Here is an 18,740-nt window from a genome sequence, read left to right on the forward strand (position 1 = left end):
ATTTATTTAGTACATAATAATATATAGTAAAATAGTTATAAAAGTATAAATATTTATATTTTTAAAAGAAAGAAAATAAAAAAATAAAAAAGATAATTTTAAATGAATTTAAAAAATTTTAGATCAATGGAAGAATAATTTTTATTTTTAAAAGTCGTTATTTCGTTCATTTAGACAGATATTCAAAATGGGTCATGCTTAACTGGTGGAAAGCTACAGATTCTGATAAATATGGAGGCTATTGGGACAGAACTCTCTTTCACCAGGAATGTGTACTTTTGTACCCAATTGCTTTCAGGATTAATGCTCTTCTTCCATCCTCTCCAATCTTTCTTCTTCATGCAATGGCCAATCTTTCTACCACAAAAAATATTTAAAGATAATTTGTTTGTACACTGAAAAATTTAATTAGAACTAAATATGTTTTTATTTAAAGATCATTTGTTTCAATTTGATATGTTCTCAGTGGATGTCATTTTCAGCATTCATTACCAATTCTGTGTTATCATAAAAGCCAATAGGTACAGCCACTCTCCTCGTCTTCGTCCACGGATCATGCAACCTTTCACATCTGAGAAATAACAGTGAGTGGGGAGAGCAAGTTTCTTAAAAAAAATTCCAACTATTTTATATATAAAAAAAACATAAAAACGTGCCATCAAGATTTAAAAGCAAAAAAACAAGAAGGAAGAAGAATACAAAATATATATTATAGGCTCTTCCATTGAAAAGAAAAAAAAAACTTTTTCGTATAATAAAAATGGGATCATTTGTATTATTTTAATGCTTTTGTAGATGAACTATGTAAACATAATATGGTATTAGTTATTTAAGATTTTAATAATTAAACAAAATTAAAAAAAAAAATCTTCTAATGGTTTATTTAGCAAAAGGCACGTTAAAACAAATACATGCACATGCTACACCCAACAAAACTAGCGCGTGGCAATTCGAACTCAGTTTAGTATAGCAATTGTCAACAACAGTAGCTGAATGATTAGTGTAACAGTAATGTAACTATGGAAGTTAGAGATGATATTGCAGAGAATGTTATCACGGTATTATGTATTCACACTTTGGACCGACCTACTTCTAGTCTATCAATGATCATGTGTATTATTTGTGTATCGATCATTATTGGTTGACCATTAATCAATCATGTTGGATCGAATATTCCGATAAAATAATAATATATAATTAAAATCATATTAACACAAATAATAATCATAAATCAATCTTTTAATAATGATTAAGATATGATTATATCATAATTAAATCAGTAAAAAAAATAAAAGTTTATAACAACTATTATAAATAAAAGTTTAAGATTTAACTTTTATGGCTATACACAACATACTTATTATCGAAGTTAATGTTTTTTCGCTTGATCATCTACTCACTTATGAGAGTACATTTTTATTAATATTATCTGAGTGACTTTGACGAACAACACTTGGAATAGAGTGGCCAATTGGAGATCGATTAGTTGATATTAAGACTTGTCATGGCCTGTTCCAAAACATTTTTACTCCAAGACACGCTATTTATAAAGTTGGTTATCTCTCTAGCTCTAAAACACTTTTTTTTATCAAGCACTCAAATACTCATACTAGCTACTCTTAATATGAATTGTTAGTAAATGAAAACTTTTCCCTCACCATTGTTGTTTTGTTACAATTTTACACGTCAATTAGACACTACAACTTATAAGACTTATATTTAATTTTCTATCTCCAAGTCATAAACTTTATCATTAAAATACAATTATTTTTTATTATTGTTTAATAACTAATACATTAAACTAACTCTTTGCATTCTAAACAAATAAATAATCCATTTGATTTATTTAATTCTATTGCATTTAAATTTAACCTTAAGCTCTTGTTGCAGAAAACAAACTGAGTAAAGGCAACAAACTTGAGGCTGATCTTTGACTGCATTATTGTGGTTGAGGCAACTTTCTTCTTTGACTGCATTTATTTATTATGGTGAGGACCTCCTTTATAAAAGAGTAATGATTATGAACACTGGGTGTATTAATATTTAGTATATATTAAAAAGACAAGAAAAATAATAGACTTATAAATCATGTGATGTAATACGAAGAAAGATAAAAAGAAATTGTAATTAGGGTAGATAAAATCACAGTGTGAATGAATCATTTACCTACCCTACCATTCATTGGAAAAGTAACCATTTCTTGGTCAGATTTGACAAACGAAATATATATGTGCTAAAATCTCTAAGCTTTATGGCATATAAGTTTGAGTTGGAGTGAGTGCTCATCTGCATCATGGCTACCCATGGCTTTCGTCGCATTTCCGAATGCTTCGTCCAGCCACACCGCCCCACTGAAATGTCAAACCAAATATGCCATTTAACACCTTGGGATATTGCAATGTTGAGTAGCCACTATATCCAGAAGGGTCTACTTTTCAAGAAGCCTTCAACACTTGTTCAACCAGATCATTTCACAGACAAACTGTTGGAGAAACTCAGACACTCTCTTTCTCTCACCCTCTCCCATTTCTATCCATTAGCGGGCCGTTTCGTCACCCACAAAACGCAAGACCCTCCCTTTTATGTTGTTTTCATTGATTGCAAAAACAGTGATGGAGCGAAATTCATCTATGCAACCTTGGACATGACCATATCTGACATACTCTCTCCCATTGACGTCCCACCCATTGTTCACTCATTCTTTGACCATCACAAAGCAGTCAACCATGATGGTCACACCATGCCATTGTTGTCCATCCAAGTCACTGAACTAGTGGATGGTGTTTTCATAGGTTGTTCCATGAACCATGCTGTTGGTGATGGAACTTCTTACTGGAATTTCTTCAATACATGGTCTCAGATCTTTCAAGCTCATGATCAAGGACATGAATACGAAGTTTCCATTTCACAGCAACTCATTCACAATAGATGGTTTCCGAATGATTGCAGCCCACCAATCAATCTTCCTTTCAAACATCCCGACGAGTTTATCAGCAGATTTGAAGCGCCCTTTCTGAGAGAGAGAGTCTTCCACTTTTCGGTGGACTCTATTGCGAAACTGAAAGCAAAAGCCAACTCAGAGTGCAATACGACAAAAATCTCTTCATTCCAGTCATTATCAGCACTTGTTTGGAGAAGCATAACTCGAGCCCGCTCCCCACCATACGAGCAAAGAACAAGTTGCAAGTTGGCCATAAACAATCGACCAAGAATGGGAGCGGTGCCTGAGGAATACTTTGGAAACTCAATTTATGTGGTGAGTGCAGAAACAACGACAGGGGAATTGGTAGAAAATGGTATAGGATGGGCAGCGTGGAAGTTGCACTTGACTGTTGCAAAGCATAATGAGAGAGTGGTACTGGAATTGCTGAAAAAGTGGTTAGAATGTCCATTGATATATGACCTTGGTAGTTTCTTTGACCCCTACTGCGTGATGATGGGTAGCTCGCCCAGGTTTAGCGTGTATGGAAATGAATTTGGAATGGGAAAAGCAGTGGCCGCTAGAAGTGGGTATGCTAACAAGTATGATGGGAAAGTGACATCATATCCAGGTCGTGAAGGAGGGGGGAGCATTGATTTGGAAGTTTGCCTTTCGCCAGATAATATGAGAGCGCTCGAATCAGATCAAGAGTTCATGGATGCAACATCTCACTCCAGTCTCTTCTACTAGTTCACTATGTTTTGTTTTGTTTCCTTTTTTTCTTTTTCTTTTTTTATTTGATCAGCTCACTACCTGTTTTGTGCTTGAATGTGTTGAAGATGCCATCCTCAAAATAAGATAATTTGTACTTTGCTGCAAGTCTTTCACTTTGAAGAAATATCATTCAGACCGAGGTTATCATGACACATATAATATTATAAGAATAAAATATCATAAAAATATAAATTTTTATATCTTTCCAAAAAAAAAAATAATATCAAATAAATATAAAAGATTTAAGTAAGTCAAAAACAATATTTTTCTATTAGTTAAGGACCACTCACTTTCCTATTAGATTTCCATCACCTTTAAAAACTCCCCTTTTAATTCTATTCGTAAAACTTTTTACATTCATATAGTATTTTTTTTTTTTTACTTCTCTTTTAAAAAAAATATAAAAATTTATTTTTTTTAATCATTTTAATTTTGTATTATATATAAAATAAATGTAAAATTGTGTTATTGTATAGTTAGTATTCGTATTTTAAATGCTTCTTCTTTATTAACAACACTATTCACTTTTCTTATTATAACATTTTTAAAAAAACTAACGACTCAACCGGAATTGAGTTTGGGTTTGTTGTCCCAATGGCTCTTAGGCCTCTCATTACACAACCTCTTAAAAAATGTTCCAGTCAAAAGGGCAGAGAAATCCAATTAACTAAAACACTTTGTTTTTCCAAGTTTTATCTGAGTTTTTTTTCTTTATCACATCCGACCTCTTGGACTCTCATCACCTTTAAAATTTTTCCTATTTATTTCTATTTTAAATGTTTCTTCTTTTTTATAAACTCCTCACTTTTCTTATCATAACATCCATAGTAAAATTGATGATCTAATCAAAATTGATTTGCTGACACAGTACCTTGAACCTACCACGATAAAGACAAAATAAACGTAATTAAATTAAATTTTTTAAACACGTAATTAAATAGTATTTTAAGGGTTTTGGTCCTTCACTAAGGATAATGAGTCCTAAACATTACCTTAAATTTTAGGAAGCCAAATTTAACTCTAATTCATCTTCACACAACCTGCTAAAAAATAAATTTAAGTCTAATATGATTTCTTTATAATATCCACTTGTAAAGTCGGAATGAGCCTCCAAATTTAACTTTAACTCTACAAAGACAAAAGCTTAATCAAATGTTTTCTTTTTTATTTGACAATAGTGTAGTGGGCCAAAGCTTAGTAGCGAAACCCAAACAAATTTGCTTTGTTTTTGTACCACGTTATTTTCAAAGACTTTTTCATTATTCTAATGGGTAAAAGTTTATACCAAATGTCAGAAAAGTAATTAGATTTGATTTGTTGACGAGAAGGAAAGATGGCTGAACGTGCACGGCAATGCATACCTTTGGCAGCTGGTGTTTGACTGCATTCTTTAGTTACACAGAGATACATGTCACTGTGTCTTCATTCACTCTTCACAAACGAAATGCTACCCCATCGACCTCTCTTCAACACAAATCCATGTTGTCTCCGACCATCTGCATAACGACTACCGCTGCAAAATGCAAATCTCCAACTATTTTTCCGTATAACAACATACAAAATATGAAACATTTCTAAATGGAAATTCATTTTAACTTCTGTATATGTCCAAAAGCTTTTCGATTGAATACTTACTATTTCATATTTTATGTACTCCTGTGAAAGAACCATGTTAATTATAAAAAGTATGAGGTGACGTATAATAAGATAAAATCAAGTTTTTTAAAGGGTAGATGGCCTCCTTTGTCACACCGAACTCCAAGTTGAGAAATTCAAGTGAATTTGGTCAGTCCATATTGAAATTATTGATTATAGAGTAGCTCTACCTGTATTGATCATATTCAGACAAACTTCCCCAGCTCAGTGCAGTTCAGACATCTATAAGTTATCTGCAACAGAAATCTGAAACTTTTGTGTGTGTTTGGATGATGAATTCCCCCGTCGTTCGAATCGTTTCAGAATGTTTTGTCAAGCCATCGGGCCAAGCTCAAGAATCAGATCGAATCTGCCATTTAACACCTTGGGATATTGCTATGCTGTCTTTGCACCACATCCAGAAGGGTCTACTCTTCCAGAAGCCAAAAACACTTGTTGATCAGCATCTTTTCATACAGAGTCTGTTGGAGAAACTCAAACACTCTCTTTCTGTAGCCCTCTTCCATTTCTATCCGTTGTCCGGTCGCCTTGTCACCCACAAAACCGAAGACCCTTCATCTTATACTATTTTTGTTGATTGCAGCAACAGCAGAGGAGCTAGATTCATCCATGCAACTTTGGATATGACAATATCTGACATCCTCTCCCCCGTTGATGTCCCTCCTATTGTGAACTCATTCTTTGACCTCGACAAAGCAGTCAACCATGATGGTCATATCATGCCACTCTTGTCGATTAAAGTTACTGAACTAGTGGACGGTGTTTTCATAGGTTGTACCATGAACCACAATATCGCTGATGGCACTTCTTATTGGAATTTCTTGAATGCATGGTCTGAGATCTTTCAAGCTCAAGCTGAAGGGAATGAACATGATGTTCCGATTTCATGTCATCCTATTCATAACCGGTGGTTTCCAGATGGTTGCGGCCCATTAATCAACCTTCCCTTCAAACATCACGACGAGTTTATTAGAAGATTTGAGCCACCAATTCTTAGGGGGAGAATCTTCCACTTTTCAGCAGAGTCTATTGCAAAACTGAAAGCAAGGGCAAATTCAGAGTCCAAAACCGCAAAAATCTCTTCGCTCCAATCCTTATCAGCTCATGTTTGGAGATGCGTAACACGGGCACGCCAGACGGCACACGGTGAGAGAACAAGTTGCAAATTGGCCATAAATAACCGGTCAAGAATGGAACCGCCTCTGCCGGCCGAGTACTTTGGAAGTGCTGTTAGTGTGGTGAGCGCAGAGAGCACTGTAGGGGAGTTGCTGGAGAATGATCTAGGATGGGCTGCATGGAAGGTGCACGTCGCTGTTGCCAACTATAACGACAGAGTGGTGAGAGACATGGTGAAAGAGTGGTTGCAGCATCCAGTGATTTACCAACATGGTATGCTCGTTGACTCCAGTTGTGTGATGATATCAAGTTCTCCCAGGTTCAACGTGTATGGAAATGAATTCGGAATGGGAAAAGCGGTGGCAGTTCTGAGTGGGTATGCCAACAAATTTGACGGGGACGTGATCGCACATCCAGGACGTGAAGGAGGAGGAAGCATAGATTTTGAAGTCTCCCTTTCACCTGATGTAATGTGTGCACTGGAATCAAATCAGGAGTTCATGGAAGCTGTTTCCGTGCCCAATCTTCTGCACAACCCAGTTCGTTGATTTGCCATTAAGATAACATGTATTCCATATCAGAACCGTTACACTCTTCTGCTCTTCTTTACTAAGCAGAAACGATGTTGTGCTAAAGCAATAATGTCCTTTTATTTAGGATTTCATGTTTCAGAGATCACCTTGTTCTCGCAAAGTCATGTCTCTCTTTAAAACTCTCTTGGTTACATCTGTAAATTTTTCAAAATATCATCTTTAAAATAAAGATGAATCATTTTAAATTTGAGAAACTTAAAATGTTAATTCCATTTATGAGTTATTAAAAAATGAAATAAAATTTAACTCAAACTTTTAGATATTACTAAACTATTTTAACAAAAACAATTAAAAAATGTATTTGCAGTTTTTAATAATGACCAATCAGTCTAACATTATAAATAATGCAAAACCAAAAAAATTATATAGTTTCTAAAATTCGGAAACTAAAAATTAATTTAAATCTGAAAAACTAAAGAAAAGTAACTCATTAAAATGACAAAAAGTTATTACAGTAATCGTATTACGATTTAATTATTATACGTGTTTTCAGTTTAATTTTTTAAATGTTTTATATGGTTTTATAAAACTCATACACTTTTTAATATTTTATTAAATTATTAACAAAGTGATATGATTTAAAATAAAAGAATATATATTTTTTATAACATCAAGTCTTATCTAAAACTGAACATATTAAATTTTATGAACGTGATGGCCATAAAAGCTTGAATTTGATTGGTCCTCTTCCCTAATATTGATGATGAAAACTGACTATTACCTGCTTTACCAGCATTCTTTTTCATACGACGCAAACATAAGCCGATTCAGTTCAGACATCTCTAAGATATCTGCCAAACAACTCCGAAATTTTGGTGAGAGTTTGGATAATGAATTCCATTGTCGTAAGAAACGTTTCAGAATGTTTAATCAAGCCGTTTGGCCCAGCTCAAGAGTCCCACCGAATATGCAATTTAACATCTTGGGATATTGGTATGCTGTCTATGCATTACATCCAGAAGGGTCTACTATTCAAGAAACCTGCAACACTTGTTGATCGACAAGATTTCATAGAGAATCTGTTGGAGAAGCTCAAGCACTCTCTTTCTCTCACCCTCTTCCATTTTTATCCATTGGCAGGCCACCTTGTCACAAACAAAGACCCTTCCTTTTATACTATTTTCGTTGATTGCAACGACAGTCATGGAGCTAGATTCATTTATGCAACTTCGGATTTGACAATATTTGACATACTCTCCCCTGTTGACGTCCCGCCTGTTGTTCACTCATTCTTTGATCATCACAAAGCTGTCAACCATGATGGTCACACCATGCCTCTGTTGTCAGTTAAAGTCACCGAACTATTGGATGGTGTTTTCATAGGCTGTTCTATGAACCACGCCATAGGCGATGGAACTTCTTATTGGAATTTCTTTAATACATGGTCTGAGATCTTTCAAGCTCATGCTCAAGGCCATGAATACGGTGTTCCCATTTCACGCCACCCCATTCATAACCGGTGGTTTCCTTATGGTTGTGATCCATTAATCAATCTTCCCTTCAAACATCACGACGAGTTTATTAGCAGATTTGAAGCACCCCAGCTGAGAGAGAGAATCTTCCATTTTTCAGCAGAGTCAATTGCAAAACTGAAAGCAAGGGCTAACTCAGAGTCCAAGAACACCAAAATCTCTTCGTTCCAATCCTTATCAGCTCATGTATGGAGATGCATAACACGCGCTCGTCAGCTGCCACATGATGAGGTAACTAGCTGCAAATTGGCCATGAATAATCGAGTAAGAATGGAGCCGCCTCTGCCACATGAATACTTTGGAAACTGTATTAGTGTGGTGAGTGCGGGGACAACAGTAGGGGAACTCCTGGAGAATGATCTAGGATGGGCTGCATGGAAAGTGCACCTGGCCGTAGAAAACCAAAACGACGGAGCAGTGCGACACGCGGTGAAAGAGTGGTTACAACACCCTGTGGTGTACCAACTTGGTGTGCACTTTGATTCGTGTAGTGTGACGATGTCAAGTTCGCCCAGGTTTGAGGTATATGGGAATGAATTTGGGATGGGAAAAGCTGTTGCAGTTCTGAGCGGATATGCCAACAAATTTGATGGGAATGTGACTTCATATCCAGGATCCGAAGGAGGGGGNAGCATAGATTTGGAAGTGTCCCTTTCGCCCGAAGCAATGAGCTTACTTGAATCGGATGAGGAGTTTATGGATGTGGTTTCTGTGGCCAATTCCCTACACTAGCGACTTTGTTGATCGTGTTCAGCGGATGATCATTAAAAATAAGGTAACATGTACTAGCGACTTTGTTTTTCGACAGGCCATTTTATACAACATCATATCTGTTTCGCTTACTCTGCACATGAATCGGAAATATTTAAATGATTTTCATCTTTTGAAAGGCTCCAAAATTTGCTGGCTTCTCAATTTTCTATTGTATGTAAAATGTAGAGGAGTACATGTTGATTGGTGAAGATCGTTGTTGGTTTGGTTTTTGATGGAAATCCTGTGGAACATAAATGGTGATAGACTCTGATGGACTCTTCTAAATTGTATTTATATACAGGACAATGATATTTTAACAACTTGTTTTAACAACTTTTTGATAACAGGATACGTGTCACAATTTTATTGGTCAGTTTGAATTTATTCTAAAAAAATATTTGAAACGGACCAATCACAAACTGTTAGTTGTCAAAAATTATAAAAAAAATGTTAAAGAGACTTTTTTCCTTATATATATATATATGTTAAGAGGAAATAATGTTGTGCTAATTGCTAAAGTACTATCCTTTTACTTCTCAATTGATGTTCCAACGCTTATAGAACGTATTCAACGAGTGGAAGAAAAGAACAAGAGATTCAATACTTGTGGATGAAAGGAAGGGCGTAGAGCATGTTGAGAGACTGATGAAGGAAAGAATTAATAGCAAGTAATATATGATTAAATTTCACGTGCCTCTCTTATAGAGTGAAATGAGAGAAAAATTAGCAATAGTATTGAGAATGTGCTTTTGTTGATTGAATTTAGAAAATATGTGAAATGAAAACTGTTTAACATTTGTATCAAATTATGCTATTAAGAATTCAGAAGAAGATATGGTTATTATTTTAATATAATATTGCAATAAGTGTCGTTTTATTTGGAGAAAGTTTCGAGCTTGGACCGCAAGCCTTGTTTCCAAGTTTGATTTAGAGATTTTTCCAATTGGTGCCGACGTCTCTCTTCCGCAAGCTACGGTGTTGCCAACGCTTTTTAATGTGCAATGTTTATTTTTGCAACGTTTTAATCTATTAAAATATTATTTTTTAAAAGATATTATGGATGTTTTGAATAATGGACCTGATCCATCTCTTCTATAAAAAAAGAAAAGAAAAAGGACTCCATTTACTCCGACATCATGGGTTCTCTCCTTCTCTCTACTCTTTCTTTCATTTTCTTATTATTCTTTATTTTCTTCTAATTCTGCTTTGAACTTTGAAATGTGTTTTGGGGAAGGATGGTTTTCTGTAGAAACCTTGCTTCGAATTGCGAAATTCTATTTGGAGTTGTAGTTCTGTCTTAATAGTTGGTCTATTTCCGTCTTATAAATTTGACTCCGTTCTTTTTAGTTCAAGAAAGTGATATTCATTTGCATTTCCTAATCTCCTTAATCTTAAATTATTTTTCCTCGACCTTGTTTATGCTTTAAGAAACTCAGAACAAACTCCTAGATCACTTAAAAAATAAACTCTCTGATAGTAAAACATCCTAATCATCAAACTCAAAATCCATACTCTAAATAACAACTCAAACAAAGCTCATTCATTATCTACATTAATTCCACCCACTCACCTAATCACAAACAACATTCATTCTTCTATTAAGATCTAAATAGTTCCATATGTCATTTAATAAAACTTTGAACTCACAATTAATTAATTAATTTAAGGATTGAACATAATTTCAATTCAACTAACCATTTCAATTTTGTTTGAGACATTTTATGAGTCATTAAATGGATATCACAATATTTATCCTCCTTTAATTTAATAAGCAAATAAAGAAAAGCTTATGCTCACATGTAATAAATACTCGTTAAAAGGAATGGTATCTTGAATGGTACAACTTTGTGCAGAGTCAGCATGTTACTGAGCATCTTTTTTTTTCAAATTGTTTAGCTTTGAGTGGTGTAACGATGTTGTTGAGCGTCATTCTTGTATTGCAATTTTAGAACATTTTAACTTCATGTGTTAGAAACGTTGAGTGTAATTTATTATAAAAAAATGATTTTGAATGTCATGACTAGCATTGAATGTCACTTTTTGCGAACGCTACCTTTAAGTATGTATGTGTGTGTGACTTCATTTGTCTTCTTTGACAGTTTGAAATAGACTTAAAATGGACTTTATGTATGTGTATGAGTAATGTGATGATTTATTGAGGTGATGATATTTAGTGGATAATGTGTGGTATTGTTATTCAGAGAATTTCAAGGAAAAATTATGTGTGGTAGTGATATAGTGTATACATTAACATACTTTGATTCACAAGGTAGGTATCTTAATACTATTAATTATTAAACTCATATAGAGAGGAATGGTGAAGGGTAAAAAATGACAAGAGATCCTAACCATTAAATTATTTTTGTTCAGTGCCTGAAGGAAACTAACATTATGAGTAGTAGTAAGATGATAACCTATTTGTTCATGACTATGTAAAGTATAAATATTAATACAAGTATTAGATTAGAGTGAAACCCAATATTAAAAGCATGTCTCCAAATAATTGATTATAATGTCATGTATTTATATGTGTTTATATGAATTATTATTTTTCGTAAATGTTTAATTTAAATACAATATAGTTTAATTGTCTTCAAAAACTTTTTTTGTATATTAACTTATCCTGTCGTTTTATTTGTGTTTTATTTTTTTTTATGTTTTTCTTTAGTTATAATCTTCTTATTGATGTAAGAAAAGAAAGAGATAAGTATTGAAACATACTATTAATGACTCTAATGCAACAAAGTCTATTTCTTGATGATTAAATAGTCTTTTACGTAATTATTTTAGATATATTTTATAATTATGTTTTTCTAAATTCCTCCTTAAAAAAGAGATTTAGACTTTGGTGCAATTTTAAAATAGATTTAAAAGAAAAAAACTGATTAAAAAATTAGAAAAAAATTTTATGAATAAAATTATAATTTTATTTTTTTTAATGAATAATGAATATCCACATATATAAATAGTATCATATCTGAACTCGACTCATTAATAAATAAGTATTAAAGTATTCACTACTCAGGAATACCTCTTATTCGTAACTATTAAATACAAATACTTGTAACAAATTTTTTCCGTGGATATCCACGGATTTTTTTCATCCTACATCAATCTTTGGTCACATGTTTATTTAAACTCATTTTATAATTGTAGTAAAATAGATATCTCTACCTAATATTTTACTCAAAACAAACAGACAGTAATATCCTGTAGAAGGTGAGCGTGTTTTTTGTCCTTGGTCATATTTTGCGGACAAGAGATCGTCGGCAGGTGCAAATGCCACACCACATGTTAACTGAGAAACTTTCTGTGTCCACAGGTTGACAGATAACTTAAAAGAGGTTAACATATTGGTGTCGGGGAGAAAATGACATAAGTAGTGCGTACGCAGTTTTTTTTTAATAATTATTTTTATTTTATATATAACACGTTCTTTTTAATAATTATTTTTATTTTATATATAAAAATAATAAAGTAAGTAAATTATTATGTAAAGAGATGTAATCAAAATAAAACTGTATTATTGTAATTGTTTCGAATGTCTGTTCAGTCGAACTTTTTTACATCGAGTTCACTCAAGTCGAACTTTTATAATTTGAATTCTATCAAATCGAGCTTTTACAGATAAGTTTTTTTAGGTCGAGTTTCTTCATAACGAGCTTCTCCTAATCGAGTTCTTTCATACCGACCTCTTCCAATCTAAACTCAGGCCAACTTCCTCCAAGCTAAATTTCTCGAGATCGACTTCTTACTTCTTATAGTGAACCATCAAATCAGTATACATGCAAATAACTAAAAAAATCTTGATTTGATACGGGTGTCAAACATGTACAACAGATATTTTGATATTTTTACTGTAATTTTCTTTTCTCGTATATATAGTTTATTTACTATTTTAAGTTAAATATTTCAAGTTTTTTATAATTATATTTTTATCACTTGTAACACATTTTTATTGAATTATTGCGGATGTTAAATTTAAAATTTATAAAGAAGAGACCAATATCATTTTAATTTGGGTTAAATATGTTTTTAGTCCCTATAGTTTGAGGTGATTTTGGTTTTAGTCCATTTTCAAATTATGGTACAATTTAGTCCTTCAACTTTAGAAAATTTTGGTTTTAGTCTCTTTTACCAAATTTTCTTAACTTTATTTGTTGTTTCAAACACGTTTCATTATAGCATTTGGATTGTTTATACTGTTTGACCCATTTTTGCTTCAATGTTAACTAAGAAACGTGCTTGGAACAACCAATAAAGTTAAAAAAATTTGGTAAAAAGGACTAAAACCAAAGTTTTCTAAAGTTGAAGGACTAAATTGTAACATAATTTGAAAATGGACTAAAACCGAAATCGCCTCAAAATATAGGGACTAAAAACATATTTAACCCTTTTAATTTCAAACAAATATTGATATTCACTCACCTAATGGCATATTTAACTTTAAAAAAAAAACTTTTGTAATATAGATGATATAAAGTCAATAAATATATTTTTTTTCTTTATCAATTAGTTGATATAAAATTTCATTTTAATAATTTAAAAATAATAAAATAAGACATTATAAAATTAATAAAATAAAATAAATTATCTCATAATATATATCTGAGCAGTCTTCCTGCACCTCACCTCTTTCTTCCTGCACCTCCAAAATTATGTATATGTCCTTCATTTAATATAATAAAATAATTTTTCATATGCAGAAAATGAAAAAAAAATGGAAAACCCTAAAAACGCATCACCGCAGCTCGCAACGAACCACAACTCAGGCACCCCCTCTGTCGCAGTTCGCAACGAAACGCAACTCAGGCACCCCCCTCTGTCGCAGTTCGCAACGAACCGCAACTCAGGCACCCCACTTCTTTTGTCGCAGCTCGCAACGAATCGCAACTCAGGTACCCCCTTCCTCTGTCGCAGCTCGTGTTATCGGCTAACAACTGTCGCGTCTCCCAACTGCGGCTACCCATAGTCGCATCTACCAAGTGCGGTTACGCACAACCGCACCTCCCAGGTGCGACACCCCTCAATCGCGCCTCTCAGGTGCGGCACCTCTCAATCGCGCCTCCCAGGTGCGGTTCTGCGCGATCAGCGCACCTCCCTGCCTCAGACTGCCTCAATCTGAATCCAGATCAAATACCCGAATAATCCCCAATTCAATCCTAGCAGTAACAACATCAAGCATTCTATATGTTCTATAAGTAACAACTGCGCGACCTCTCACAGCATATAAACAACATAATCAAATAACCTAACCTAATGTAACGCAGCTTCAAGAAAAACAACATTTAACGCAACTAACCTGACGCCTGCTAGAACAAGTGCTAGATCTCACCACCACAACACCAAATAGCCACAACAACGAAAAGGAGCCAGTGAAAATGATGACAGACAGAAGAGGAAGCACAATACCTGGTGGCGGTAAAATGAGTGTTCCTGGGCAAAGTAAAAGAAAGAAGAAGGGGGTGTAGAGGTTTTAAGATGTGAAATGCGGTGGGTGGGAAAGGAGCATACAGACTTTGCTTTTTCAATGCAGGTCAGTTTTTTCAGTGTTTTTTGAAAATCAAAATATTCTTTATGGAGATGAAATTGGAAATATAAAAAGAATGGAAGGTGCAGGACGAAGTGGGTGAGGTGTAGGGAGAACATATAATTAATATAAATATTTGTACTAATTAAACTATGTAAAGGTAAATCTTTTATTTTCTCTTACCAAAATTAATAAACACAGGTATTCGAAGACTAAAATAAAGAATTTCTTAATTCCTTCCTTCTCCTTGGAAGCAGACTAAGCGGAAAAAGAAGACATCATCCTGCTACAACCACCAATGCTTCGTGACATGTTTATTTAAACTCGTTTTATAATTGTACCAAAACAGATATCTCTACATAATATATTAATCTTATAAAATAAATTCCTTAAAACTCGAAACAAACAACAGTAATATATGTAGAAGGTGAGCGTGTTTTTAGTTCTGAGCCATATTTTCCGTACAAGATAACTTCGGCAATGCAAATGCCACGTGTTTCTCTGATAAACTTTCTGTATCCACAGGATGACGATAACTTAGGAGACCAGGTGAGCACAGTGATCCCGTGGAAAAAATGATGTAAATAATATCTACAATTTTAAGTTAAATAATTCAAGCTTTTTATAGTTATAAAAAGAACAGACCAATATCATTATAATTTAAACCAAATATTATTCCCTAATCTAATTGCATGTATAACTTTTGCTAAAAAAAAAACTTTATAATATACATTATATAAAGTCAATACATAATTTTTTTTATCATTAATTGTTCATTTTGAAACAAAAGTATATATTTTTAAAAATTATTAAGAACTCAGTAAAATTTAATGTACTTAATTATTTATTTTAATATATATATATATATATATATATATATATATATATATATATATATATATATATATATATATATATATATATATATATATATATATATATATATATATATATATATATATATATATATATATATATTTATTGTTGGAAGTCCTACTTCGATTAGAGATAAGGTCAAATTATAATATATAAGTGGGTGCAAACATCACCTTACAAGCCAGTTTTGTTAGATTGAAAAGTTCACTTTCTAATATGGTATGGTTAGAGCCTATTCGAGCGAGATCTCAACATGAAGGGTAAGTGGGATGCAAACCTCACGTTACGGTTTTGTAGAATTGAATTAGGCTTAAAGTCCACTTTCATATATATATATATATATATATATTTCTTAATATCTTTTAAAGTTTTGAATATGTTTCTAATAATTCTTACAAATTATATCACACAAAAAATATTTTAATTCCTGTACATTTGTTTTAAGTCTAGTCTATTCCATTTCCTGTACCTTTGTCTTTCTAGAAAACATTTTGTTTTTATGTCAGTGGTAAGTTGGAAATGGTCATAGCAAAAACAATAAAATAAACGTGGCAGAGGCATTCGTTATCGCCGTGTCCCACATTAGTTGGCAACCTCTTTCATAATTTTCACATCCACACACACACCATCTTATCCTTTTCTTTTGTATTCTTCCTTCTCTGATAGCCATAGGAACATCAGAGTTTCTAGCCAAATATGCTTGGTGCACCCCACCAATATTACTTCAATACGTAAATCACCGTATGTTCTACGAAATATTTTAACTTAAAATTTATATTTTATTTTCATAGTTTATACAATTTTTATTTCAAAAAAACTAATTAATTAGTTGTTCAGTTTTTTAGTTTAAAGTATTTTAATTCATGGTTAATATCTCATCTAGTTTCTAGAAAGTTATATGCGATTGTCAATGTATAGCAATACTAAATACCTGTTTACGTATATAATAGTTATTTTTATCCAAATTTAATGATGAAATTTCACACCTGTTAATGAGATACACCTACAATTATTATTTTTGTTAATAATCGAATAATAAATTCATAACAAACCAAATTAATTGGTTCTAAAATTTTGAGAAATCACATACAATTAAATCTTTAAGAGACTAAAATTAATTAAAGTGAATCAGATTTAAATCATTTTTTCCATTCTCTTTTCTCAACTATAATCATATCAAGAGAAAAATTAAAATGATTATCTTCTCCTCCAGCAAGAAAATTTCAGGACGACAAGAAATGGGTTAAATGTGTATTCTGTAAGCTCAAGATAACGTGAACTTAAACCATTCACAAAAATAAATTAATTAAAGATAACAAAGAAAAAACTCAGAATTTAATAGAAATTAAATAAAAAATGTTTCTATAAACTATATTGCATTTTAATTAAATAAAATAATTATTGAGATATTTGTATAATACTCACATCTCACTATTTTTTTTTTCTGTTGATAACATTTTTTTTCTGTCTTTTACTATATTATGAGTTTATTTGGATAACTTTTTTAAGCATAAAATAAAAAGAAAATAATTTTAAAAATATTACTTATTTAATTTAAAAAATAAATTTTGAAAGAAATAAAATTTAATTTTCCCAATAAATTTAAAAATTTATAGAAACATGATCAGATATAATATTTTTAAGTTGTGTAATGGTAATCAAATTATTTTTTATCCTAAACTGATTGAGGAATCTGCTTTGCCTTTGTATACTAATTTACAATACGTTGTTCCTATTGATTATGTTATTTTTGCTAATGATATGCAATTCTTTGTTTTCCTTTATATTTTTGTTTTTGACTGATGATAAAATCAATTTTTTATTAAATGACCTAATTTTGATGAAGTTAAATTTATAGTTTTTGCTTTTAATGGTAATAGTGTCTTTAGTTTAGAGGCTGTTTTTATCGTTCTTTTTGATATACTGTTAACACTGATATTTGTAGAGTTATCTAATAATTTTTTCATAAGCGTTAGACTTTTTCTTTTTGTATGAATTCTTACGGTGTCTCTCTTATTTTTAAGATTGTTGGAGTACATGGAATTGTTTGATTTTTGTCCTATAATAATAATAATAATAATAATAATAATAATAATAATTAAATTTTGTTTTAAAATTATTACAAAAAAGAGCATATGAACTTGTGATAGCTAACAGGATTATTTATCATAATAAGTATTAAGGACAGTATACGTATTATTTTTTATACTATTAATATTGTTTTTAAAAATCAAGATGGATAATGTGATCTTTCAATAGATAGAATTTTAAGTATAAATCTAGATTTCATTGACTAAAATGAGAAAGTAAAGTATTATAAAAAAAATTAAAAGTAAAGAACTATTAATCTATTGTGTTAAAGTTTTTAATAAAAAGTAGTGATCATCCTTTTATATGATAGGACTTAAACTTTGATAAATCAAACGCTAAATTATCATCAAAGTTTCAATATTAGAAATTGACAATTTTTAATTTAAGTATTATGTTTTTTTTTTTTTAATTTCTATGATGAAAGAATCACGAGAGATATTTGAAGAATCTATGTAATAACATTAATATTTTTGTGAATGAAAAGAAATTACTAGATTAAGTTAATTCAATATAAACAATAAGAATTAGATTAGATAAATTTAATTATACTCGTCTCAGAATCCATGATGAATATATTATTTGTTTAATATAATTTTCTACAAAATGATCTTCTGTTTTGTATACTATAAATATTATGGTAACTTTATAACTATTAAAAAATACATATTTAAAATTGTGTTGCTATAAATAAAAAATATAAATATATGCCATCTCGATGATAAATTTCACTGAGTTGCACGAAAATTAGATAAAAATTTATTTAACATTTCACCAATTATTCATTTTCAAACAAAAATAATACATTTTTAAAAATTATTAAAAACTCAGTAAAATTTAATGTACTGGTAGATAAAAACTCACTAATTATTTATTTTATATTTATTTAATTATATATATATATATATATATATATATATATGTATGTATATATATATATGTATGTATGTATATATATATAT

General features: G+C 31.5%; 3 protein-coding genes across 4 annotated transcripts; all 3 read left to right on the forward strand.

Moving 5' to 3' along the window:
* The first annotated feature begins 2,277 nt into the window (after positions 1-2,277).
* LOC106761516 (uncharacterized acetyltransferase At3g50280-like) lies at positions 2,278-3,835 on the forward strand. Its single transcript, XM_014645072.2, has one exon. It carries the CDS (start codon positions 2,294-2,296, stop codon positions 3,668-3,670), a length of 1,377 nt encoding a protein of 458 aa, XP_014500558.1. The 5' UTR covers positions 2,278-2,293; the 3' UTR covers positions 3,671-3,835.
* A 1,261-nt stretch (positions 3,836-5,096) lies between these two features.
* LOC106760463 (uncharacterized acetyltransferase At3g50280-like) lies at positions 5,097-7,164 on the forward strand. The gene is made up of 2 exons (XM_014643893.2): positions 5,097-5,201; positions 5,612-7,164. Exons 1-2 carry the CDS (start codon positions 5,174-5,176, stop codon positions 7,012-7,014), a joined length of 1,431 nt encoding a protein of 476 aa, XP_014499379.1. The 5' UTR covers positions 5,097-5,173; the 3' UTR covers positions 7,015-7,164.
* A 595-nt stretch (positions 7,165-7,759) lies between these two features.
* On the forward strand, positions 7,760-10,040 carry LOC106761306 (uncharacterized acetyltransferase At3g50280). Of its 2 annotated transcripts, none has more exons than XM_014644846.2 (2): positions 7,760-9,306; positions 9,846-10,040. In XM_014644846.2, the coding sequence occupies exon 1, from the start codon at positions 7,890-7,892 to the stop codon at positions 9,261-9,263; it is 1,374 nt and encodes a 457-aa protein (XP_014500332.1). In that variant the 5' UTR covers positions 7,760-7,889; the 3' UTR covers positions 9,264-9,306; positions 9,846-10,040. The 2 variants fall into 2 exon arrangements, with proteins under 2 accessions (XP_014500332.1, XP_022636686.1); XM_022780965.1 differs by lacking the exon at positions 9,846-10,040 and adding an exon at positions 9,471-9,604.
* Positions 10,041-18,740: the final 8,700 nt, after the last annotated feature.

The sequence above is a fragment of the Vigna radiata genome, chromosome 5 (assembly GCF_000741045.1).
Source record: "Vigna radiata var. radiata cultivar VC1973A chromosome 5, Vradiata_ver6, whole genome shotgun sequence".
Lineage (NCBI taxonomy): Eukaryota > Viridiplantae > Streptophyta > Magnoliopsida > Fabales > Fabaceae > Vigna > Vigna radiata.

Excerpts from the sequence above, each read along its gene's own strand:
- LOC106761516 (XM_014645072.2), top strand. The coding sequence starts at position 2,294 with ATGGCTACCCATGGCTTTCGTCGCATTTCCGAATGCTTCGTCCAGCCA.
- LOC106760463 (XM_014643893.2), top strand. The coding sequence starts at position 5,174 with ATGTTGTCTCCGACCATCTGCATAACGA. Across the intron at positions 5,202-5,611 it reads TCCGACCATCTGCATAACGA|GTGTTTGGATGATGAATTCC; the intron begins CTACCGCTGCAA and ends AAACTTTTGTGT.